Source organism: Battus philenor, unplaced genomic scaffold (genome assembly GCF_028537555.1).
Source record: "Battus philenor isolate CCGP_79_NKW_IND1 unplaced genomic scaffold, ilBatPhil1.0.hap1 SCAF_23, whole genome shotgun sequence".
NCBI classification, from domain to species: Eukaryota; Metazoa; Arthropoda; class Insecta; order Lepidoptera; family Papilionidae; genus Battus; species Battus philenor.
Genome location: NW_027181686.1, coordinates 6,621,662 through 6,641,260, shown reverse-complemented (window position 1 = coordinate 6,641,260; position 19,599 = coordinate 6,621,662). Strand labels below are relative to the sequence as shown.

Below are 19,599 nucleotides of genomic sequence, written 5' to 3'. Positions count from 1 at the left end.
GTTTCGTTAAATTGTTAAAATACTTGAAAATCTCTTTTATCGGTAACAAACCACGGGAATACCTCGAAAGCGTCGAACAACTATTTTCTATTGTATTACCGAAATGAGAGGTCGCCGCAAGAGGAACTTAACTTAGGCAGTCGATCCAGCTTTTAGACGCCTACTGCAAGTCTCTTCTGCTTCCCCCAGAGTTATCTATACGAGGATTTTCCACAAATACTACGCTTGGCAGACAAATTGGCGATCGTATTGTGGTGTCATGGAGGACGCTGCTGCCCATCCTATGGCAACTTGTGAGTAGTGCCTATACTTTATAATTAATGAACTAAGTCTCAATTATTTAAAAATGTATCTTGGGAATCGAACCTGCAACCTACGATCGCAAATCTCAGTCTTCTACTGCTAGACCACGACTGCTTAATAGTATGAGCAATCACTCATCGATAATACTTGTTTAGCATTCCGATTCAAGGAAGCTCTATTTGGTCGAACCTTGACTTGATCCGTTACTATTATCTAGATAAAATTACTACCACTTCGGAAAGCGTTCCAAAGAAGAAGTGGCGTAGCTACTTTCAAACTAATCAACAAATTTATGTGGTTAGTAAGTCGAGTCGAGATAATAAATCGCCCATTTTCATACCTGGGCAATCACTGGCAATGTAATGTACCGAACATTAACGTTTTCGTTATGCGCGCAATATGTCGCGCTTGTGGCCCTAAGTATAAAACTATATGTGTACCACCAGGAGTCTATGTAAGAGACATCGATTTGTATTAGCGAAACATGAGCTTGCGTATAAAAGGAGTGGTCTTGTCATAACTTTATAAAGTGTCACTTTATTTGACAGTGAGTCGCATTTTATTTCAACTATTTAATAAAGATTAGAAGCGGTTAACAATGAAAAACAATGTGCCATAAAAATTTAAAAGCGTATATATTTAAGTATAAATCGGATAAAAATTCGCGAAACTTTTCAAATAGATCTTGTATTTAGTGAAAAATGAATACCGCTGAGCTTTACAGAATAAACATAATAATGGAAGAACATTTTTTTTATAAAATTATTTTATTATCACATACTTTTGGCGTTGGATGTGTTTGGAGTGTGTTTGCAAATCATACTGCAACACTGCATAATGTGACCTCATACATAGTATTAAACCAAAATTTATTAGAGCTCTGAAGGTATCGTTTACGCTGCAGGCTATATATAAAAACATAGTAAATCTGAAGCTTACAATGAAAACTAGTAAGTGATAATACAATTTAATTTGCTTATAATAGACATACACACTAGATTTAATATATTTTTACATTGATTTTTGGAGCAATTCACCATGAATTAAACATTAAATAATTTACATATCGTATAAACATATACCCAATTGAATTCTAATATCTTGTGCTATTGGGTAACTTCGTAGATTCTTACACATTTTCCTTCCCATCCCTCGGCAGTTGACGTCTGAAAATTGGAAATAATATAAATAAAAATGTTTAAAGGCGCTCGCATTACTATTTTAAGTACTAGGTACTAAGTAATTTTATTTCAAGTACGTATTTATGAACGTGTACTGCGTGATCTAGGCAGCAACCAAAATATTTTTTTTATTCACGTCTTCAAAACAATTAACAATAATCTTCATTATTTATACTTCTTCTATGATTAAGCACATAGATACACACGTACAATATTAAATCTACATACAGCATAAACGCGTGTCGTAAATAGAAACCAACACAAACAGACAAAATATGTATTTCAACATGGTCTCCCTAGTTAAAGTAAATAAAATCTACATAAAGCCCAAATTTCAGAAAACTAAATTTTAAAATCACCTAATTAAAAGAAATTTGGGATTCACTCCAGAAAATTCACGAAATTGACGTTTTTTTCTGAAACGACTGCTTAATTAGAGACAACAGTTTTCGGGATAATTTGTAAGGATAAACTGTCCGTGGGTGTCCAGACCAGATGAATTTCAAAAGCAGATTTGTTAAACATGAGATTACACTTTTGGTTTGACAGGATTATGTAAGAAGTTTGATATTTTATACAAGAATTAGCCGAATCGGGGTAAGAAAGTAAAATAAAGCCAAATGAGTACGACATCATTACGTGTTATATTTTTAGGACTCTACCTAACTAAAATCATATTTAATTTAGGACGATAAAATTATTTTTTAATCGGATTTTATCAAAGTATACCTTGATCCGTACTACTTTTAATCAACGTTATTAAAATACACAAAACTGGAAAAAATTAAAAAAAAACGCTATTTTTTTGGTACGTTAACATGAATTGGATGACAGACAGCCTTGTAAATTCGTGGGAAGGCACTAGACGCAAATCGCTTCCTACTATTCTTATGTTAAATCTATGAGAGAAATCTATGTCCAACAGTGGATGACCTTCGGCAATATATATATGATATGATAATAAATATGAAATATTGATCATGGAATTTAAGACTACTTAGAATGGTGAATAAAACAGAATCTAAATTTTTATCATCTCAACATCTTTAATCACCAAACTACTCCTAAAAACGTATATACAAGATATATAAGAAAATTTTTGGGAGATGAAAAAAAATTAAGCTGTTTGAAATTAAAATAATTTTCATAAATCTATAATACATATCGTGGTTGATTGATCATGTCAATTTTTTTTTAATTCGAGTACCATGCATAAAAAATATATTATTTTATTCAAATTATCCACATTATTTATCGCTTTATTCTGCATAGCTATAAGTTCGCGAAAGAGACCTTTATTCAGAGAGCCTTCTACGTAGCTCCTGCAACTTCGATAATTCTTGAAGCCAGTACTCTATAAATATCTTTACATACAAAACAAAGTTCAGTTAGTTACATCCGTTAACTCTAGAACCGCTGGACCAATTTATACGATTTTTATGTTATTGGATTTGTCTTCGTCCGTTTAGAATGGTGAGTATTGAAATATGATGTACATAATATATATTATATATTAAAATATGATATAAATAAAAATTATCATAACATATGAGTTGCAGTTCAACTTTATATATAAAACAGAGTCCTATTAGTTAAACCATTAACAAATCACAAGGGTAATCTTTGAATATTTGTGACCTAAATCAAGAAAAGATATGTTTTTTTAATGGTCAAGTGCATGTAGCATGTTCATAATTTTAAAAACCTTCTGCTTAATTTGTTTTTGCGCATGACAATAAAACGAATAACGACGGATGTCATAAGGTGCGTTTAACTACCAATTTCCATACATTTTATTACAGTCATATAATAAAAATATAACTAAAAATATATCTGTTTTGTATTCCTTAATCTGTTGATTCATTGATTATTACGCGAAACGAAGCTCACCGGGTCCGCTAATTATAAAAATAAATACAGAAATACCTATATACTAACGTAAAAGAAAATCCTACTGAAGTAGTCATGTATTTTTTGGTCATGTGACGAAAGTTTATGTAATTGTATTATTTATTAACATCAATACTAACCACTGTTAATTTATCCGATGAAAACTCTCTAACATGTGTTGATTTCCTTCCATTGCTCTCTACCTGAGTCTGTATTAATTTGTTTCCTTCGATCACCATTGTTGATTTCACCTGAAAAATTTTAAGAAAACATGTCAATATTTATTAAATGACAGACATATCCTGTAATTGTCATATATATTTAACTTTATTTTTCGGTTAATATACAGAAATATATGACATATATCAGTAACAAATATCTAGTTGGAAGAGTTTATTCGCGTCAAGAATGCAGTGATTAATCTTTGTTCTCTAGCATATCCATACGCTATTATCAGAAATACAAGTTCATAGTGACATATTAAAGGCAAAGTTATTACTAATAGCGGTTTTGCAGTAAAGAAGAGACGATTAGGGAGGATGAACAGCAACATTTACTGTTCGGGCTACTCGCTTAAAGAAAGATAAATCGTTTGAAAAGGAAGGCTAATACTCTGTCAGTTTTACCAAAGTCTAGTAAAGTTTTACTATTCGTTACTGTAGTATATATATATATATATACTGCAATGCAATTAATTATAATTTATATGACTATTAAGTCATTCACCATTCTAGCCCATAGACGCCCAAAGCATAGGCTTCTTCAAAGATATCTATGGCGGAATATATCAAAATCGCCACGCTTTGCAGGCGGGTTGGCGATCGCAGTGTGATGTTATGGTATGCAGAGTACGCTGCTGCCCATCTTCTGGAAAGTTTGGTGAGAGGTCTTTATGAGCAGTGGTGGGATGAGATTTTATCCCGTGATTCGAAACAGCGGCCGACGATCGCAACTCTCGGTTCTCTATCGCTGCACCGTTTTTCCCAATTATATGTGATTTCTTTTTAAAAGAAACAGTTTATAAAATAAACAAAATTTTTAAAATTTTCGCTGCATTATTATTTAGTTTTTGATATTATACTTGTTGATTCGATTTTCTGTAGGAATTACACAATTAGCTCTAATGTACGACTACGCTGATAAGTTACTTAAAAAATATATATGAGTTCTACCTTTGTTCCATCAGCCCTCTCCTCTTCAAATTCTTCACCTAATTTAAATTTTACGTAGACATTTCTGACTACTGTCAACATGGCCAGTGTGTAAAAGCCGTCGTCACCTTTGGTTACTACACATATTGGGCTCACAGAATTAGCTGTTTTCCGGGAAATGAAGCCAACACCTGTAACGTATTGAATATATATGATTCTAAATTGATAAGTAAGCTTTTAAAGTTTTATAAAAACGGTTTAGGTATTCAGAATACGCCATTTGTAGTGTGCTTTTTAATGGTCATATGGAAAATCGATGGTGATGGTCTATGTTCAACAGTGGACGTCCTTTGTCCTAATAAGTGATAACAATAAAACCTTGAAATGCACAATACCCGAAGTAATTTTATTATTTTTAATAAATAAAATATTGCTGCCTGTTATTTCAACCTCTTTACTTCTAAAGTACGCAAAATTTAGTAAATTTTCCCTTGTTCGCAATTATAGTTAATTAAAACAAGCTTTTTTTTAATATTTTAAGTTCAGTATTCTGCACTAGATGGCGACAGTAATATTTTACATCGCGCCATCATTTATACGCAACCAGTAACAAATTTAACTGAGACTAACAGTTAGTACAAATATTTTTAAGTGCCGCTACGGATATAACATATTTCCGGATGGTTACTTTCAAACACAGCTCCGCCTTAATCCCGAGATTTGTGCTTGAATCCGCATTTGAAAAGCGACGCGGCAACATTAAATGAAGCTGTACGTAACAAAACAATCCACAGCGATTTAAAAACAAACCGGCCTCGTCAGAAACAAGGTCGACTCAATCATATTAGATCAAAATTTAACTGGATTATCTTCCGCCTCTTCTTGTTCTAGCTCTAACGCTTTCCCAAGTAGCAGTAATGGTAACCACACAGTAGCAACCTTCTAAGTCGAGGCCTGGACTACACAAGCGCCTCGTAATTTTAAACAATTATCGATTGACAGCCTAAGCAGAGGCCTGCTCTCAAAGGAAAAAAATCAGGCTCTTATTCTTACGCTGAAGAATAAAAAACACGTTGTTTATAATAATAGCATAGGCATTGTGTACAATAACTGATAATGCTATTGAAGTTAAATCGTAATCCTCAATATTTAAAATCAAAGTAGTTAAAATCATGGCGTCGTTTTTAGAACCTAAACCATGTAAATTGAAAGTAGTAAATATTCCACCTTTCGTTTTCGTCGTTAATAATATTACTAACTTTAAACTGACTATCTAGTACATTATTACATAATATTCGATCGTTCGACTATAAAACGAGTTCGTGTTAAGTTGTTATAAGCACGCAGCACGCTATCACACACTAAAATAGATGCAGTAACGTTATTTGTGCATAGTATCTTTAATTAATTGTTATTCTTCGAACGCAACAGAATTAAAGGAAAACTAAATCGTACATTAACAATTTTAATTTAACTTTCTGTTCAATTGTTGATTTCACTCACTGCTCTAATATGTATTTTATTATCATTTAAAATAAGATATAAAATAGCTATTCTAATAAACAAAGTTTTAAATTTCAATGCTACTTTTAGATTATGAAACTAATTCTTCCTAAACATTATACACTCTTTACTTAATATTTTAACAAAGTATACAATCTCATCTATATTCATATCTATCAGCTAAAAACATTGCGCATATTTTTGTACTTTATAACGAAAGTTGTTAGGAATAAAGCCAAAGTATTATCCTCACATCGCGTAATCGTCATTGCAATTAAAAAGACAACAATTATCTTTATATACAACATGTTAATTATGCAAATACCACTGCATCATATATACACATATATAAAGATTTCCTCCTATGTATTGACTCATCGCTGTATCTCTAGAGCTATAATGCTTACATTTTAAGATTTTGGTAAGAATATTACTTGCGTTGAGTAAAGGTCAGCTAAGAAAAACAAAATTCTACCCGCAAGAAGGATTAAACGGATATTTATTAAGTTAGCATAGCGAGCGCGGGACACTTGTTTATTTTTTTTTTTTTTTTTGGAGATAAACAGTAACAAAAGGCAGTAAGAAAGTACAAACTCAGAAGCTTAGAAAGATAAAATTAGTTACAATTGCTACCTTATAAGTATCCCACTAAGAACATTTAATGATTTATAGTCAAACAATGACAAAACAAATAAAAACATTACTAAAACAGGGATCAAAGGTCCAGCGCGTTCTGCATATTACACCGCAATAATTACGAGTCACAGCAAGCCGTGACGTTCCAATGAGGTTTAAATTGTTTTGTGTGTACTCAATAATTTCGAACGAAATTGTGTTTTAAAAGATACAAGAGAGCACGAGAATATATTAATATCTATAATATATGAATTGTGGAGGTTACACATCCTGTGTAAGGGTGCATGTTCACCGATATTTGTTTATCAATCAATTCAAAACATGCTTAAAGATATATTAGATAGTTAACCTAAATAATAAATATATCGTTTATTTCATTATGAACCAATTTTTGTTCAATTTTAATTAACATTAAAATATACTATCATCTTAATGATCAACATCCTTTGTAAAAAAAATCTGTTAAAACCGCGATTTCGGTTGCCCATTTTTTTCAACCACTATACAACACCCTGTGTGTACTGCTGGCCTCTACTCAAATGCATATTAATGTACGGAAACAAATATTAAGCGATATAAACAACATAAATGTAAATAAATAAACATGAATAAATTACAAAAATTAAATTGATTTATACGAGAACTAAACCTATTGCGATTAGTTTTTCTATAAAGATTTAACACAACTACTTACCAATAAACTTAAGATATTCGTCGAAATTTTCCGATGATTTCAATTTATATTTTTTTCCAAGAAACTGCTCCATTTCGATGTTTATCTTCTCATAGAAAACACAAGACGTCAGTAGTTCAAGGCGCACTGACGGTTAATAGTACTTTACCTTGATAAGTTCTCGATTCGACTAAGCCAGCTAGTACAACCGTGTTTCGTAAAAGTTATCAGCATCTATAACGATTACGAAATTGACAATTTGATGCGATGTTTTGTAATTAATGTTATCTATGAGTTTTTAATATCGCTAACACTTTGTTACAATATTTTATGTGACCATTATCAAAAAGTTATTACAAAGAAATAAATAGTTTTACGAGCTACCCATTATTAAAAAGATTTCCATTGCTTCATTACAGCACTAAAAATTACAAAATATACGTTATTATTTCAACCATACCACCAACTATTGTGACCTTTGCATGTTAGAAGCGGTTCTCATCCAGCGTTTTTGAAAGAACTTAATAAGGTCGTCAATCCACCTTACGATTGAACGCCGTACTCTGCGCTTGCCACTCCATATTTCCCACTTCAAAACCTTAAATCCCCAGCGACCATCTCTTCTAAGAGTTATGTGGACTGTACACTGCTTTCATTAGCGTACGGATATCCTCATTCCAATATACAGAGTGTTTGAAAATAGGCGTAAAAGCTTTAAGGGGAAAATATATATACATAACACCTTAAGCAATTTTGCTACCTATTTCCAACCATCCTGTATAAATAGAGTTATAAGATACTCACAGTTTTAATTACAGTACTATTACGAATTTTAATTTAGTCTAAAACATCTGTGAATAGAAATAATCACACATACTCCTAATTACAATAAGCGGATATGACTCACACCTAGACAAAAAAATTACAGTTTTAGCATAAATATTTTGTCGGTACGTAAGCTATAATTGCTTCTTTATGGGAGATGTACGAATATTCAGTTACATATTTTTCTACAGTCTAATCGTTGGCTTATTAAAAAAAGCAATATTTTATTCAGATATTGGACACTGTTTTAGTGTTATGGTCTTAAAAATTTGCAAATGTTTATTTGTGTGTTTGTTATGTCAGCATGTTTCCGATACCACAATAAATTTGAATTAACAATATATTTAACTATAAAACGTTATTCATAATTTGATAATGATAACCAATTGAGTAGATGCAAGTGACAGTTGCGGCTACCTCACAGGGACCGTTATGACCAGTCATTCCAAGAAAAATTCACCTACGTAGAATAAAAGCTTGGCGGATACCAATTTCGTTACAAATTATAAATGTAGCCCTGAAGATTAGTTATTGTTACAAAGGTCTAGCCTAGGCGCCTTCATAACTCCACCACCTGAAGTCTAGCGACGCTGTAAATGCAAAAGCCTTTGTTAAGGACAAAAACAAAATCTATTTCTGGAGTTTATTCTTAGAAACGTGAAAAAACAGTGGTAAATTAAAAAAGTAAAAGAAATAATGGTATTATTATGTAATATTACCATATATATATATATATATACATTTATATATATATATATATAAATATACATACATATATATATATGTGTGTGTGTGTATGTGTGTGTGTATGTATGCATATATCGAGTTTTTTCGTCTGTTTTTCTTAGATCTAAAGCTTTAATCATCCAAACATGTAGATTCTACACGACGTCAATAAGAGATGTAATTCTACGGTCGTTCAATAATTTTTCAATAAAAAAAAACTATACGACACACGTTAACATCTAAATTAAGCGTTAGTATATCAATTGATTTATTAAACGATTAAATGATTTATCAAATTCACAATAATGTATGTAAATAAAATGTTAAATAATTATTTAAAACTATTATAATACAATTAATGGTATCTTTTATTATGCCGAAAGGGATTTTAGAATGACAAAAAACAATCTTGTGTCAAAAAGTATTTCTAAATGCGTGTATGAAGGTATAAGATGACCCAATTAAACGCCAGCGCATTTCATAAAGCACCGACGATTAATTTAACTGATAAATTAGATGATAAAAAATGACTTTTATCAATTTCTAAATATCATAAATAAAGTGTAAATAAACAGCTAATCTTTAAAACGACATATCAGAAAATTATGATAAATGTAATATAACATTGAAGCTAATGGACAGCGTCCACTACTCAAGTGCTTATAAGGATACAACACGTACACGTCAATAATATAAGTATGTAACTTATACTCGAGTAAAACAATAGTCATACATTTTTTCTTCAGTCTAGATCTACACTGTTGATGTTGACGCGGGCTTGATGGACAGCGCAGGCGGGACTCCTAAACCTTGTTTGCCTAAATTGCTCAAGAACTCTTTTAGGAACCGATACTTGTTTGGGATGTTTATATAATTGTAAATAATAGATAACAGAACATACTTGGATTGAAATGAATATTTTTAAGCCCTTTCTCAGTACAAATCTTCAGGCTGAAGAAAATAAAACATTTACAGATCTTCGATTGCATAAATTTGTAAGCCATATCTTTCTTCTCACGTGCAATCACTATAATTTTATGTCCAGTAAATTTTAAATATAATGTCTCTTATAAAAGAACACGTAACTGAACCATTATCTATATTGCATCTTGTACTGTATTTTAATCTTAGCATACAGATGCACCTAAATTAATAAATGTATATTTAGTCATGAGTAAAGACAACATTTTAAAATTAAAAAATTACTCATTTTATAATTTTTAAATTTATTCTTTCTTTCACTATGTATAATATTTTATTTTATTATTTATTATGATAATTTTACATGAACAGCAGTACGATTATAATTGTTAAAAAAATAAGAACTTAATGTTTATAACCAGGTTTTCAGTTGAAATGTCATTGCATAAATATAATAGTAAAAAAACTCAGTGTTACGAGTTTTTTTTTCTTGTACATATTGCTACAGAAAATTAATAAAACCTTCATGGTCTAAGTTAACGTATATGAATTAAAGATCTACAAAATATCAATGAAATTCGTTTTCTTAGTTTTATATCATAAAATAAACTAAATGTTATTATAGCGTACAAGAATTTTCCATTGATCGATTGATTGTATTGATCTTGGTCAGATGAGTCATTTACATGGTTGATGTTTTAATGTAATATTGTATGAATTCAATTAAAAAGAGCAACTATTGAGTTCCTGGCCAACTCTTCGCAGCTGATCAACTCTCCGAGCTGGTGGCGTGTGAAAAGTGCCTACTTGAATAAAGATTAAAAATTTGATAAATTTATGTCTCTACGTCACATTCATTGTTTCATATTCATATAAATATTAATTTTTTTCAATTTGAACAGGTTTCATTTCATCTACATACAACTAGAATATACAAGGAATTAATATGTTTTGAGATAAGCTTATTTAATTATAAATAGAAAAATATTTTCTCTTTAAGTTCATTAAGTCACTTATGATTTCAAGGCAGTTATAAATGGCCATGTTTTAAAGTGATGCCTAAACTGTGAAAAATATCTACGAAAGAAGTGTGAAATTTGTATCGATAATATCCTAGTTTGTTTTAAAACTTTGACATTTAATAGGATTACCGGTTTTCAAAGTTTGGAAGTTTCCCTGGCTTTACAAATCCTATTATTACGAAACTAAGCAGTTCATCATCTTAATCATTTCTGCTATGAGACTCCGCTACCAGACATAGGCTTCCCCTCTAGAACGACACTAGTGGTAAGCGGCCTGCTTCGAGCGTTTTTCGATTGCCTTCACAAGGTCATTTATCTATCTTATTAAGGAAATAGACAGCCTTGTTAAAGACTTCGTTAAAATTAAATTATGTAAGTAAGCAGTTACATACCTTGTAATCTTAGGATTTATTTAATTTTACCATAAGCGTTATAAGCGACGTGGGTAGAGCCATACTAGGTGGACCAAAGATATAAACTAAGATCGCGGGAAGTGACTGGAAGGGAGCAACGTAAGACCGGTTATCGTGGCGTTCTATAGGAAAGAACTACGCCTTGCAGTAGACGTCTATCGGCTGAAGAGAATAATAAAAAGAAGAAGCGTTATATTTCGATTCATACGTTAGTGGTAGTGATGTGTAAATAGTGTGAAAAAAAATCGTTCCGCTTGGCCTCGGTATGATCAATAAAAATAGCGGAAAAATTCCACACAACAAGAATGCGCTATCAAGTTACACATCATCGTCTGGAATTACGTTAACGCTACTGTCTAAATACCTCGGACTACGTTTGTAGTATTTACATTTACTTCAATGATTTATTAATGTATTCTTTTATAATGCATCTAGCCGTCTTATGCAAGGAAGACTATATAAAATCTACGACGATGGATTTCAATTCATATATACATATTTGAAATCGCTGCTTCTAATCGTATTCCTTTTGTTAAGATTTCAAAGATCAAGAGGATCTACAGACACTGTTAGGTTGGTGTAAACAGCGCATACTCTAAGTCGAGCTATTAAGAATATCAAAACGCAGGAGAAAAGTAAGAAAAAAATCCTTTATTGAGAGGAGTCACTCTCATCGCGTAGAGATCGACAACCGCAGCAGCAGCATCTTAAACATTCAGAAAACTCTTCCTCCTCCACCACCCGTAACCCAAAAACTTCTCAGCCTACATAAGATACAGTCCTCGTCTACTTTGTACCTAATAAAGTACCCCTGGAAAATTGTGATGTACTTATGCAGTTTCTAGTGATTTTAAGTTAAAGTTTATATTAAACTATTTATTAATAAAAATGTACAACCATTGTAATACTTTTGTATGAAAGTCGTTATTTATCACCGACCATCGTGGTCTAACAATAGAATCAATTTTAATTGCATCGACAATTAAAATGTAGTTATAATAGATAAAACAGACGCAGTATATTAAATTATCGTGACGACTAGTTGTATTAACCGTTAGTCACGATTTTTATAAAGAAGAAACACCATTCGTAAAACTACAAAGAGACTCGCAAGTTAAATCCAGGCCATCATAACTTATTCAGTATATAATTAAGTTATTGAATTAAATATTTTACTTTGCCGGCAACGATGACATAATTTTCTGTACACTTTTATTGTAAGCAATTAATAATTTAATAGAATCTATTATACAAGTAACAGGACAACCAAGATAAAACAAAAATAACCATAGTGAAATTATTAAGTCTTCTCAACCTGTGTCTTGTCACATGATCACGCAATATTGAATTTCCTCACTGTCTATAACAAAGATTCTCAGTCTATTGAATACCGAACTTGGTATCTGAGTCGAGATTGACTATAACTGATTTTTTCGTTTGAAATTTTATAATTATGTATATAAGAATCACAAGTTTTGTTTAAAATAATTACCTATTTGAAGTATAACGTAATTTGTATTAATAAATATTAAGCAGCTAGAGGACTGAGACTTGCGATCGTAGGTCACGGGTTCGATACCCGAAGTACAATCTTAATAATTCACACTTTGGGCATTAATCATATAGGATGGCCACTCCTCACAAACAAATTTCCAAAAGATGACCAGCACATTACGAGTATACGTAATTTTCTTTCTTCTGTTTAGAACGCCAAATATTACATCTCTTAGGAAAAGTGAAAATATGAGAAACAACAATGCACCTATCCCCCGATTTACACGGTACTTGTTTTACACGGTTTTCCAAATAATTTTTTTTTGTTTTCAATAACCGATTTTGTTACCATCTCTTATAATGTAAATATTTCTGCTTCAAACATCGAATCATCACAAATAACTTCGAGTAATGAAAGTGAATTCGAACCTTCAATTCCGAAAAAAAAACGTTCTTCTGTGTAATGTATTGTAATTAAATAAAAAAAACAGTGTTTCCGTAATATATTAAAAATTTTAACTTGTCAATGCATTTTATTTTTATTTCTGTGTACACCTAAAAATATTGAAAAAAATCACAACTATTAAATAGTTATACATTTTCTGCAAGTTTTTTGATTTACACGTTTTTCTCAGGAACATATCTACCATGTAAATCGGGGGATAGGTGTACTATAATTGTGATAAATTAAAGAACTGTGATATATACAATAAAAACTATGATATATGTAAAGAAAGTAAAAAAATAATATAGAAAATAAAATCACTGTTTCCACATAAATAGGGATGGAACAAAAGGTCCCCAAAAACGTGGGCCAAAAAAAAATATACTGTATGTAGCTACGACGCCTTTCAGATAAATAAGCTCTACCGTTTGTATACGACTTATTGCCTAATAAAAATAAAAGGCGTATTCGTTTCTTCATGCAATAATTAAATATATGTATATATATTTATATAAGTATAATTGTATTGTACTGTTATTATGAGTGCCTAGTAATGTATGCTAACACGAAAGTGCCCTCTCTATCATGTCTCTCATCACCATCCAAAGATTGTCAGATATACATCGCTTCGAGCGACAAGACCGCCTCTTGTACGATATGAGATGTTTCTTTTTTTTCCCTAGTTATTGTTTATGGTGTACAAAAAAGTTTAAATTAATAAATAGGTATATACTTGCGATTTCATGAACATACACTCGAGACCCAACATCATATTTCGTAAGCTCAGTAATATCACTACACGCTGCCCAGATAATATTGAACTCTTTCAGCTGCAAATTCGTAAGCAAACTAAAGTGATGGTTATTCTAGTGGGTGTCAATAATTATAAGCAAATATAAAGAGGCGATTACATATAGTTTTTTATAAGTTGCGCAAGTAAATGTTGTTATTATTAATACGACACAACGTTTGTCAATATCTTATTCATTATTAACAAGTTGAACGCAGCGTAAGACGTTCACACACAAGCTATATGCAAGACAACAACCGATCATATTGGATTCAATGTATTGAATCCAATATGATCGGATGTTGTCCCCTACCTTCATCACCTACAGGTGATGAAGGTAGGGATCAGCAGTTAACGTCACAAGGCTTAAATAATGAGTCTCTTACATTTTAATAATATTTTCAATCTTTGTTTCCATGTTATAGTGTCTGCTCGAACCTCTACAGAATGTTTCAACTACAAGTTAAAGAATAATCAGAGAATCCGGAAAACACCTCAATTAAAGTCGAACAAACTACTTAATAACAAAACCGCACAATGAGAACGACATGTATACTGTCATTATAACGCCAACGAACCGTTGCTTGGCAACCGACATTACTACTGCACTGTAATAAAACTGTTTGAAATAATCAAACCTATTTATTGAGTAATCTGTATGTGTGAAACTTATCTGTCTCCATCCCGCTTTGCGTAATCCGTACTCCCTATTGTGTGTTTTATATTATTATGTCCCATTAAGTCTTAAATATTCTGGACAAGTTTTATGAATACATAGTAGATATAAAATCAAAGAAATTTGTTATGTATAAATCCCAAGGGGGATCCTTTTTCATGCTACAACTTGAGATCGATTTTAAATTTTCCATTTACCTTATCTTTGTAAATTTTGTCATACTTTGTAGAATTTTCTCAAGGGAAAAAAAACTATTCTCAGTCACGATATATAAATCACCGCCATTTCCACTCAGATTGGCAAGTTATAATGAATCATAAAGGATCCACAAAGTTCTAGCGTGAAGACTACTGACCCGCAAGCGCAATGCAAGACGTCCACCCATAAAGCGGACAGACGACCTTAAGGTTGTCGAAAGATAGATTGGATAAAGACCGCTTTCAACCAGTCCTTTTAGAAATCTAATAAAAATATATTAGAGTGTAATTAGATTGTTTAGTTGTGGATGTTTCGATAATAGCTCAATGGTGCTCATTTATAAAGATGCAGATATCATTATATATTTTTAATACTATACTCGTATATTTGAGATTGTTAAACATTAAAGACGGCTGTACCGAATACAAGTCTTTATTTTATTCTTAACAGCAAAACCATCTTTTCACTCTATTTTTCTCATAACTTTACATAGACTTAACTGTTAAACGTAAATAAAACAAAAGTGACAAATAAGGTACGTTGATGAAGTAATAAGTAAATAAAAACTTAAAAAGAATTTTATCTTTAATCCACATATTCGCTATATGTTATAATTAATATATCCTAATATATATTACTCCAATGTTGTAAATGGTCAGTCTTCAGGAATACAAAAGAAATGTTAGCTGCGCTTGATTTCACTAAACAAATATTTTGTCCAGACGGTCCGAAATTAATAATTTTTAATGTGACACATGCGTGATTTAGGATACGTATAACGAGACATTAATACTATTATAACATTCGAAATTATAATTTGTCACGTATAGATAACAAACCTTTATAATTATTTATATTAAAAAAATAAAGATCGAAGCTACTACTACTGAAGATAGTACATCATATTACTGCGTGAAGGTTTTCTGCTATATATCGCGTAATGCGATAAGACTTCGTGTCATAGTTCTGTGCTATTATTGTATAGTATCTATTTTAAATTTATAAAATAATCACGATTTAGACCGTCGTTACGTTTTTTTAAACACATAAAAAATTTTATTATATAAATTAATTTAACCAACCTACAAAAAAATGTCTTAAAATATTTTTACAACAAACGTCCAGTCGCTTCCACGATGAGAGCTACAAACTATTAATTCAATTACTAAAGAGTTAGATTTTTTAAATACTGCGTGTTTGGCTGAAATCCAATAATTACAGATCGTGAATACGGGTTTTTAATTTCGGTTAACAATAGAGGATAATACTTTGATTATTTAGTTCTTTTCCTAAAGCTTAACATGTTTCCTCAAAATTATCTTTTTATGGAGGATAGAAAATATTTTAATAAAAGCCAATCAATTTTTTTTCTTGAATCTTAGTATCAATTACATGCAAAGCCGAAAAAAATCTAAAATTTCCTGTACAAATTCAAGTGAACAAATATAGACTGCATTTAAAGAACGCATAACGTAAATTATGCAATCTGCTAACGAATGGTTTGTTTTATTACATATTTGGTTTTAAATATATCACTGAGGTATTACCCACAAATAGCACGCTGATTCGATGGTCATGGTGATGGACAAGCGTTGTGTAGAAGGTCCTTCCACTAGCGGACAGACGGCCTTGTTTAGAGCATCGGAAGGCGCTGGAAGCAGGCCTATTCCCATCAGTCTTACTGAAAATATGTAGGAAGCCTTTGTCCAGCTGTGGACATCCTACGGCTCAAATATAGACACTCCAATTAAAAATCAATCTACAGTGTCACCTACATTACTTACCCGCATTTAACTACAGTAATCAAATAGATAAGAACAATATGACTTGTAGAACCTACAATGATATCTTGTATTAAAACACTTAACAAATTGCACTTCAGTACAAATGTGTTTTATTACATCATTTTTAATCAGTAACTTTTTCATGAAATATTTTTCTATTGCATATTTAATCTAGTTATCCAAAAACTTCAATAATTTTTTAACTAAAGATTAAATACACTCTGCTCCTGTAGCTAAATAAGTCATTAGCGATAGGACATCACGGAAGAAGCTCAAGTAACGCTTGTGATTAATGGTAGCGTTATAGTGACCGAAATCTCAAAATTATCACGCAATAAATCAATAAAAAGGTTATTAAACAAAAACTTATTAAATAACCTGTAACAATTGCTATTTGCTTATTAATACACTACTACTGTATATATATACAAAAGAAATCAGAAAAAAAACTGTCTAAGTTTACTGTGACCTCTTCTGTAGTTTTTTTTTTTTAAACCTGAAAATCCTTGCCGCAGTTACATGCAATCTTTGAAAATTTAGCTTCAGTATATAAAACTTAGCCACTTCAGTTTACAGTAACTTGACGATAACATTAGTTAAGTATTAGAACTGATTGACTGAATTTTCTTACCATAACTTAAGATAAAAAGCTCGAGCGAAATCATCCTACCCATTTCCCAATATTATCGTCTTTGCAATTAAAAAAGTAAGGTAATTAACGGACATCAATACGACTAAACGTGTTTATTTTAATTATTTTCATACTATATTTTCTTAAAAATTAATTCTATAATTATGTTACAAAAGGTAACTGTGCGTTTTATTTGTAATTTAAAAGCTAGAAAACCCTGAAGAAGATGAAAAAGTTTTTTAGCTAGTGTAATTATAGCCAATATTGTGTACGCCTACAACCGTCAATCCTATTTTTTTACTGTCTTATATATAACTAATTTAAACTTAAATTATGTTTTGCGTGTAATAATAAATATATAAATTTAAAAAAATGTTTTCACTGAATATAAAAAAGAATAATTTAAAAAAGTTTAAACGCTCTCCAATAAAATATAATTGTCGCGTAATTCCTCATCAACACACCACAACCTTGACGCGATCTTCTCTTTATCGGCGACTAGCAGTCGATCTTTAATATACTTTGATAACTTCGTTTTGATGCGGTAGTAAAACGCAAAACTACGTATACATCTATTCGGCCTTAGATAACATAAATAATTTTATTTAATATATGATCATTTTTAATAAAACTCCGTGCATCTTATCCTTCAATACTGAGGATAGTGACCCTTTCTGGAAAATTTGTTGCGCGAGTTAGTTATTAGTTTTCGGCAGTCGTTCGCCAAAAATATTTAGATATAATTTAAAAAACGGATATATTTAATTATTTAATCCTTGAATACGTTTGCAAAGCAATTTCCTAAAAAGCCCTATTAGCATTTGGAACGCATCATGTAAAAATATGTTTATGTTTAATTTTTTTTTTTTTAAGAAGTTGAAGAATAACACCTTGCGAGTAAAGTTAAAAGAGCTTGGAGAAGGAACTGCATTTTGGAGAGTGTGCGTCGGAGTTATATCAATTGATTCCCCGTCTCCTTTCTTCAATCGGACACACGGATGACACCCACGCACTATTGAAGTTCCTTCAACCACCACTAAGAGTTTTGATACCACTTCTATAGGGCGAACATCCAAGGTATTGAACAATCTACCGACGTCATTGTTTCCGACTAACTATAACTTGGGAGTCTTCAAGCAAAGAGTGAATAGATTTATGTTGAGCAAATATTAAGCATTATAAATCTCGCTAAATCATCGTAAAAATCGCTTAACATCAGGCGACGCAGAGGTCAAATGTTTGGCCCGTAGTCGTTAAAATAAATAACTTAGATAAAAAATTGACGATTAAATAAATTGCATATTTATAATTTACGACATAATGCAATTAAATTGCATCCTTAAATAAACAGGAAAATTTTACATTTTAATTGATATCATACTTAATGTTTTTGTTATTTTTTTAAAAATGCTGATAATAATATCTTTAATAAAAACAATATTTCAAATATTTTAAATGCCGGAAAGCTGTATATTAAAATAAGCAAAGCAAGATTTTTTTCATTAATAATTCTAATTAAAGGTTTAGAATTTAACTTCTTTATTAGTTTACTAGAAGATGAAACGAGTGTATTTATAGAAATCTCTTTAAGATAGTGCTACGTATTTAATTTTTATCAGCGTTGTATAAATCACGAAATGGTTAACATTTTAAAACAATGTTATAATAATTAAAAATAAATAATCCGTATACACATGGTATACGTATATATATATATATAGGTATATATATACATATATATATATATATATACATATATATATATATATACATATATATATTTATATATACCTATTGTAATATTTATAAGAAAATCAATAAACAAAGTGATTGATAGAGAAGGAATGATAAGAGGCTTAAGCAAAAGCTTCAAAAACAATTCAAAATTCTTTTATTATATAACATCATTACAATCATATATTATCGACAGCTTAAAATTAAGTTTATATTAGTAATGCACCACCTACTGAGAATAAACAATAAGAAACTAGAGTAGAGTTTGTATTTTTTTATAAATGTATTAAAAAAAAACATTTCTTCTTAAAATTAGAACAATTTATTTCTTAATTTAAATTTAAAAAAAACCTTTATACTGAACATACTCTAAAATAGTGTAACATGCCTTTAGATAGTGCCTGCGCTTAATGAATTCTTATAATTTACTAAAAGATAAATTCACCGCATATATATTCAACTAACAAAAAATTCTAAACTTACATCTATTTCAGAATATGTTACATTAGTTAATTTTTGGCCATACAGGTAAAGATAAACAATAAGTAATTTAATGTGAAGTATTCAAATTTTTTATATTATCACTACGCTATTTATTGTTTC

General features: G+C 30.7%; 1 protein-coding gene across 1 annotated transcript; it reads right to left on the bottom strand.

The window, feature by feature from the left end:
- Positions 1 to 1,258: 1,258 nt before the first annotated feature.
- On the bottom strand, positions 1,259 to 11,359 carry LOC137924157 (fatty acid-binding protein-like). The gene is made up of 5 exons (XM_068767507.1): positions 11,224 to 11,359; positions 7,359 to 7,571; positions 4,547 to 4,716; positions 3,515 to 3,625; positions 1,259 to 1,469 (listed from the first exon to the last, which is right to left on the bottom strand). Exons 2-5 carry the CDS (start codon positions 7,429 to 7,431, stop codon positions 1,410 to 1,412), a joined length of 414 nt encoding a protein of 137 aa, XP_068623608.1. The 5' UTR covers positions 7,432 to 7,571; positions 11,224 to 11,359; the 3' UTR covers positions 1,259 to 1,409.
- Between the last annotated feature and the right edge of the window lie 8,240 nt (positions 11,360 to 19,599).

Excerpts from the sequence above, each read along its gene's own strand:
- LOC137924157 (XM_068767507.1), bottom strand. The coding sequence starts at position 7,431 with ATGGAGCAGTTTCTTGGAAAAAAATATAAATTGAAATCATCGGAAAAT. Across the intron at positions 3,626-4,546 it reads AGAGGGCTGATGGAACAAAG|GTGAAATCAACAATGGTGAT; the intron begins GTAGAACTCATA and ends AAAATTTTTCAG. Across the intron at positions 1,470-3,514 it reads CATCGGATAAATTAACAGTG|ACGTCAACTGCCGAGGGATG; the intron begins GTTAGTATTGAT and ends TCCAATTTTCAG.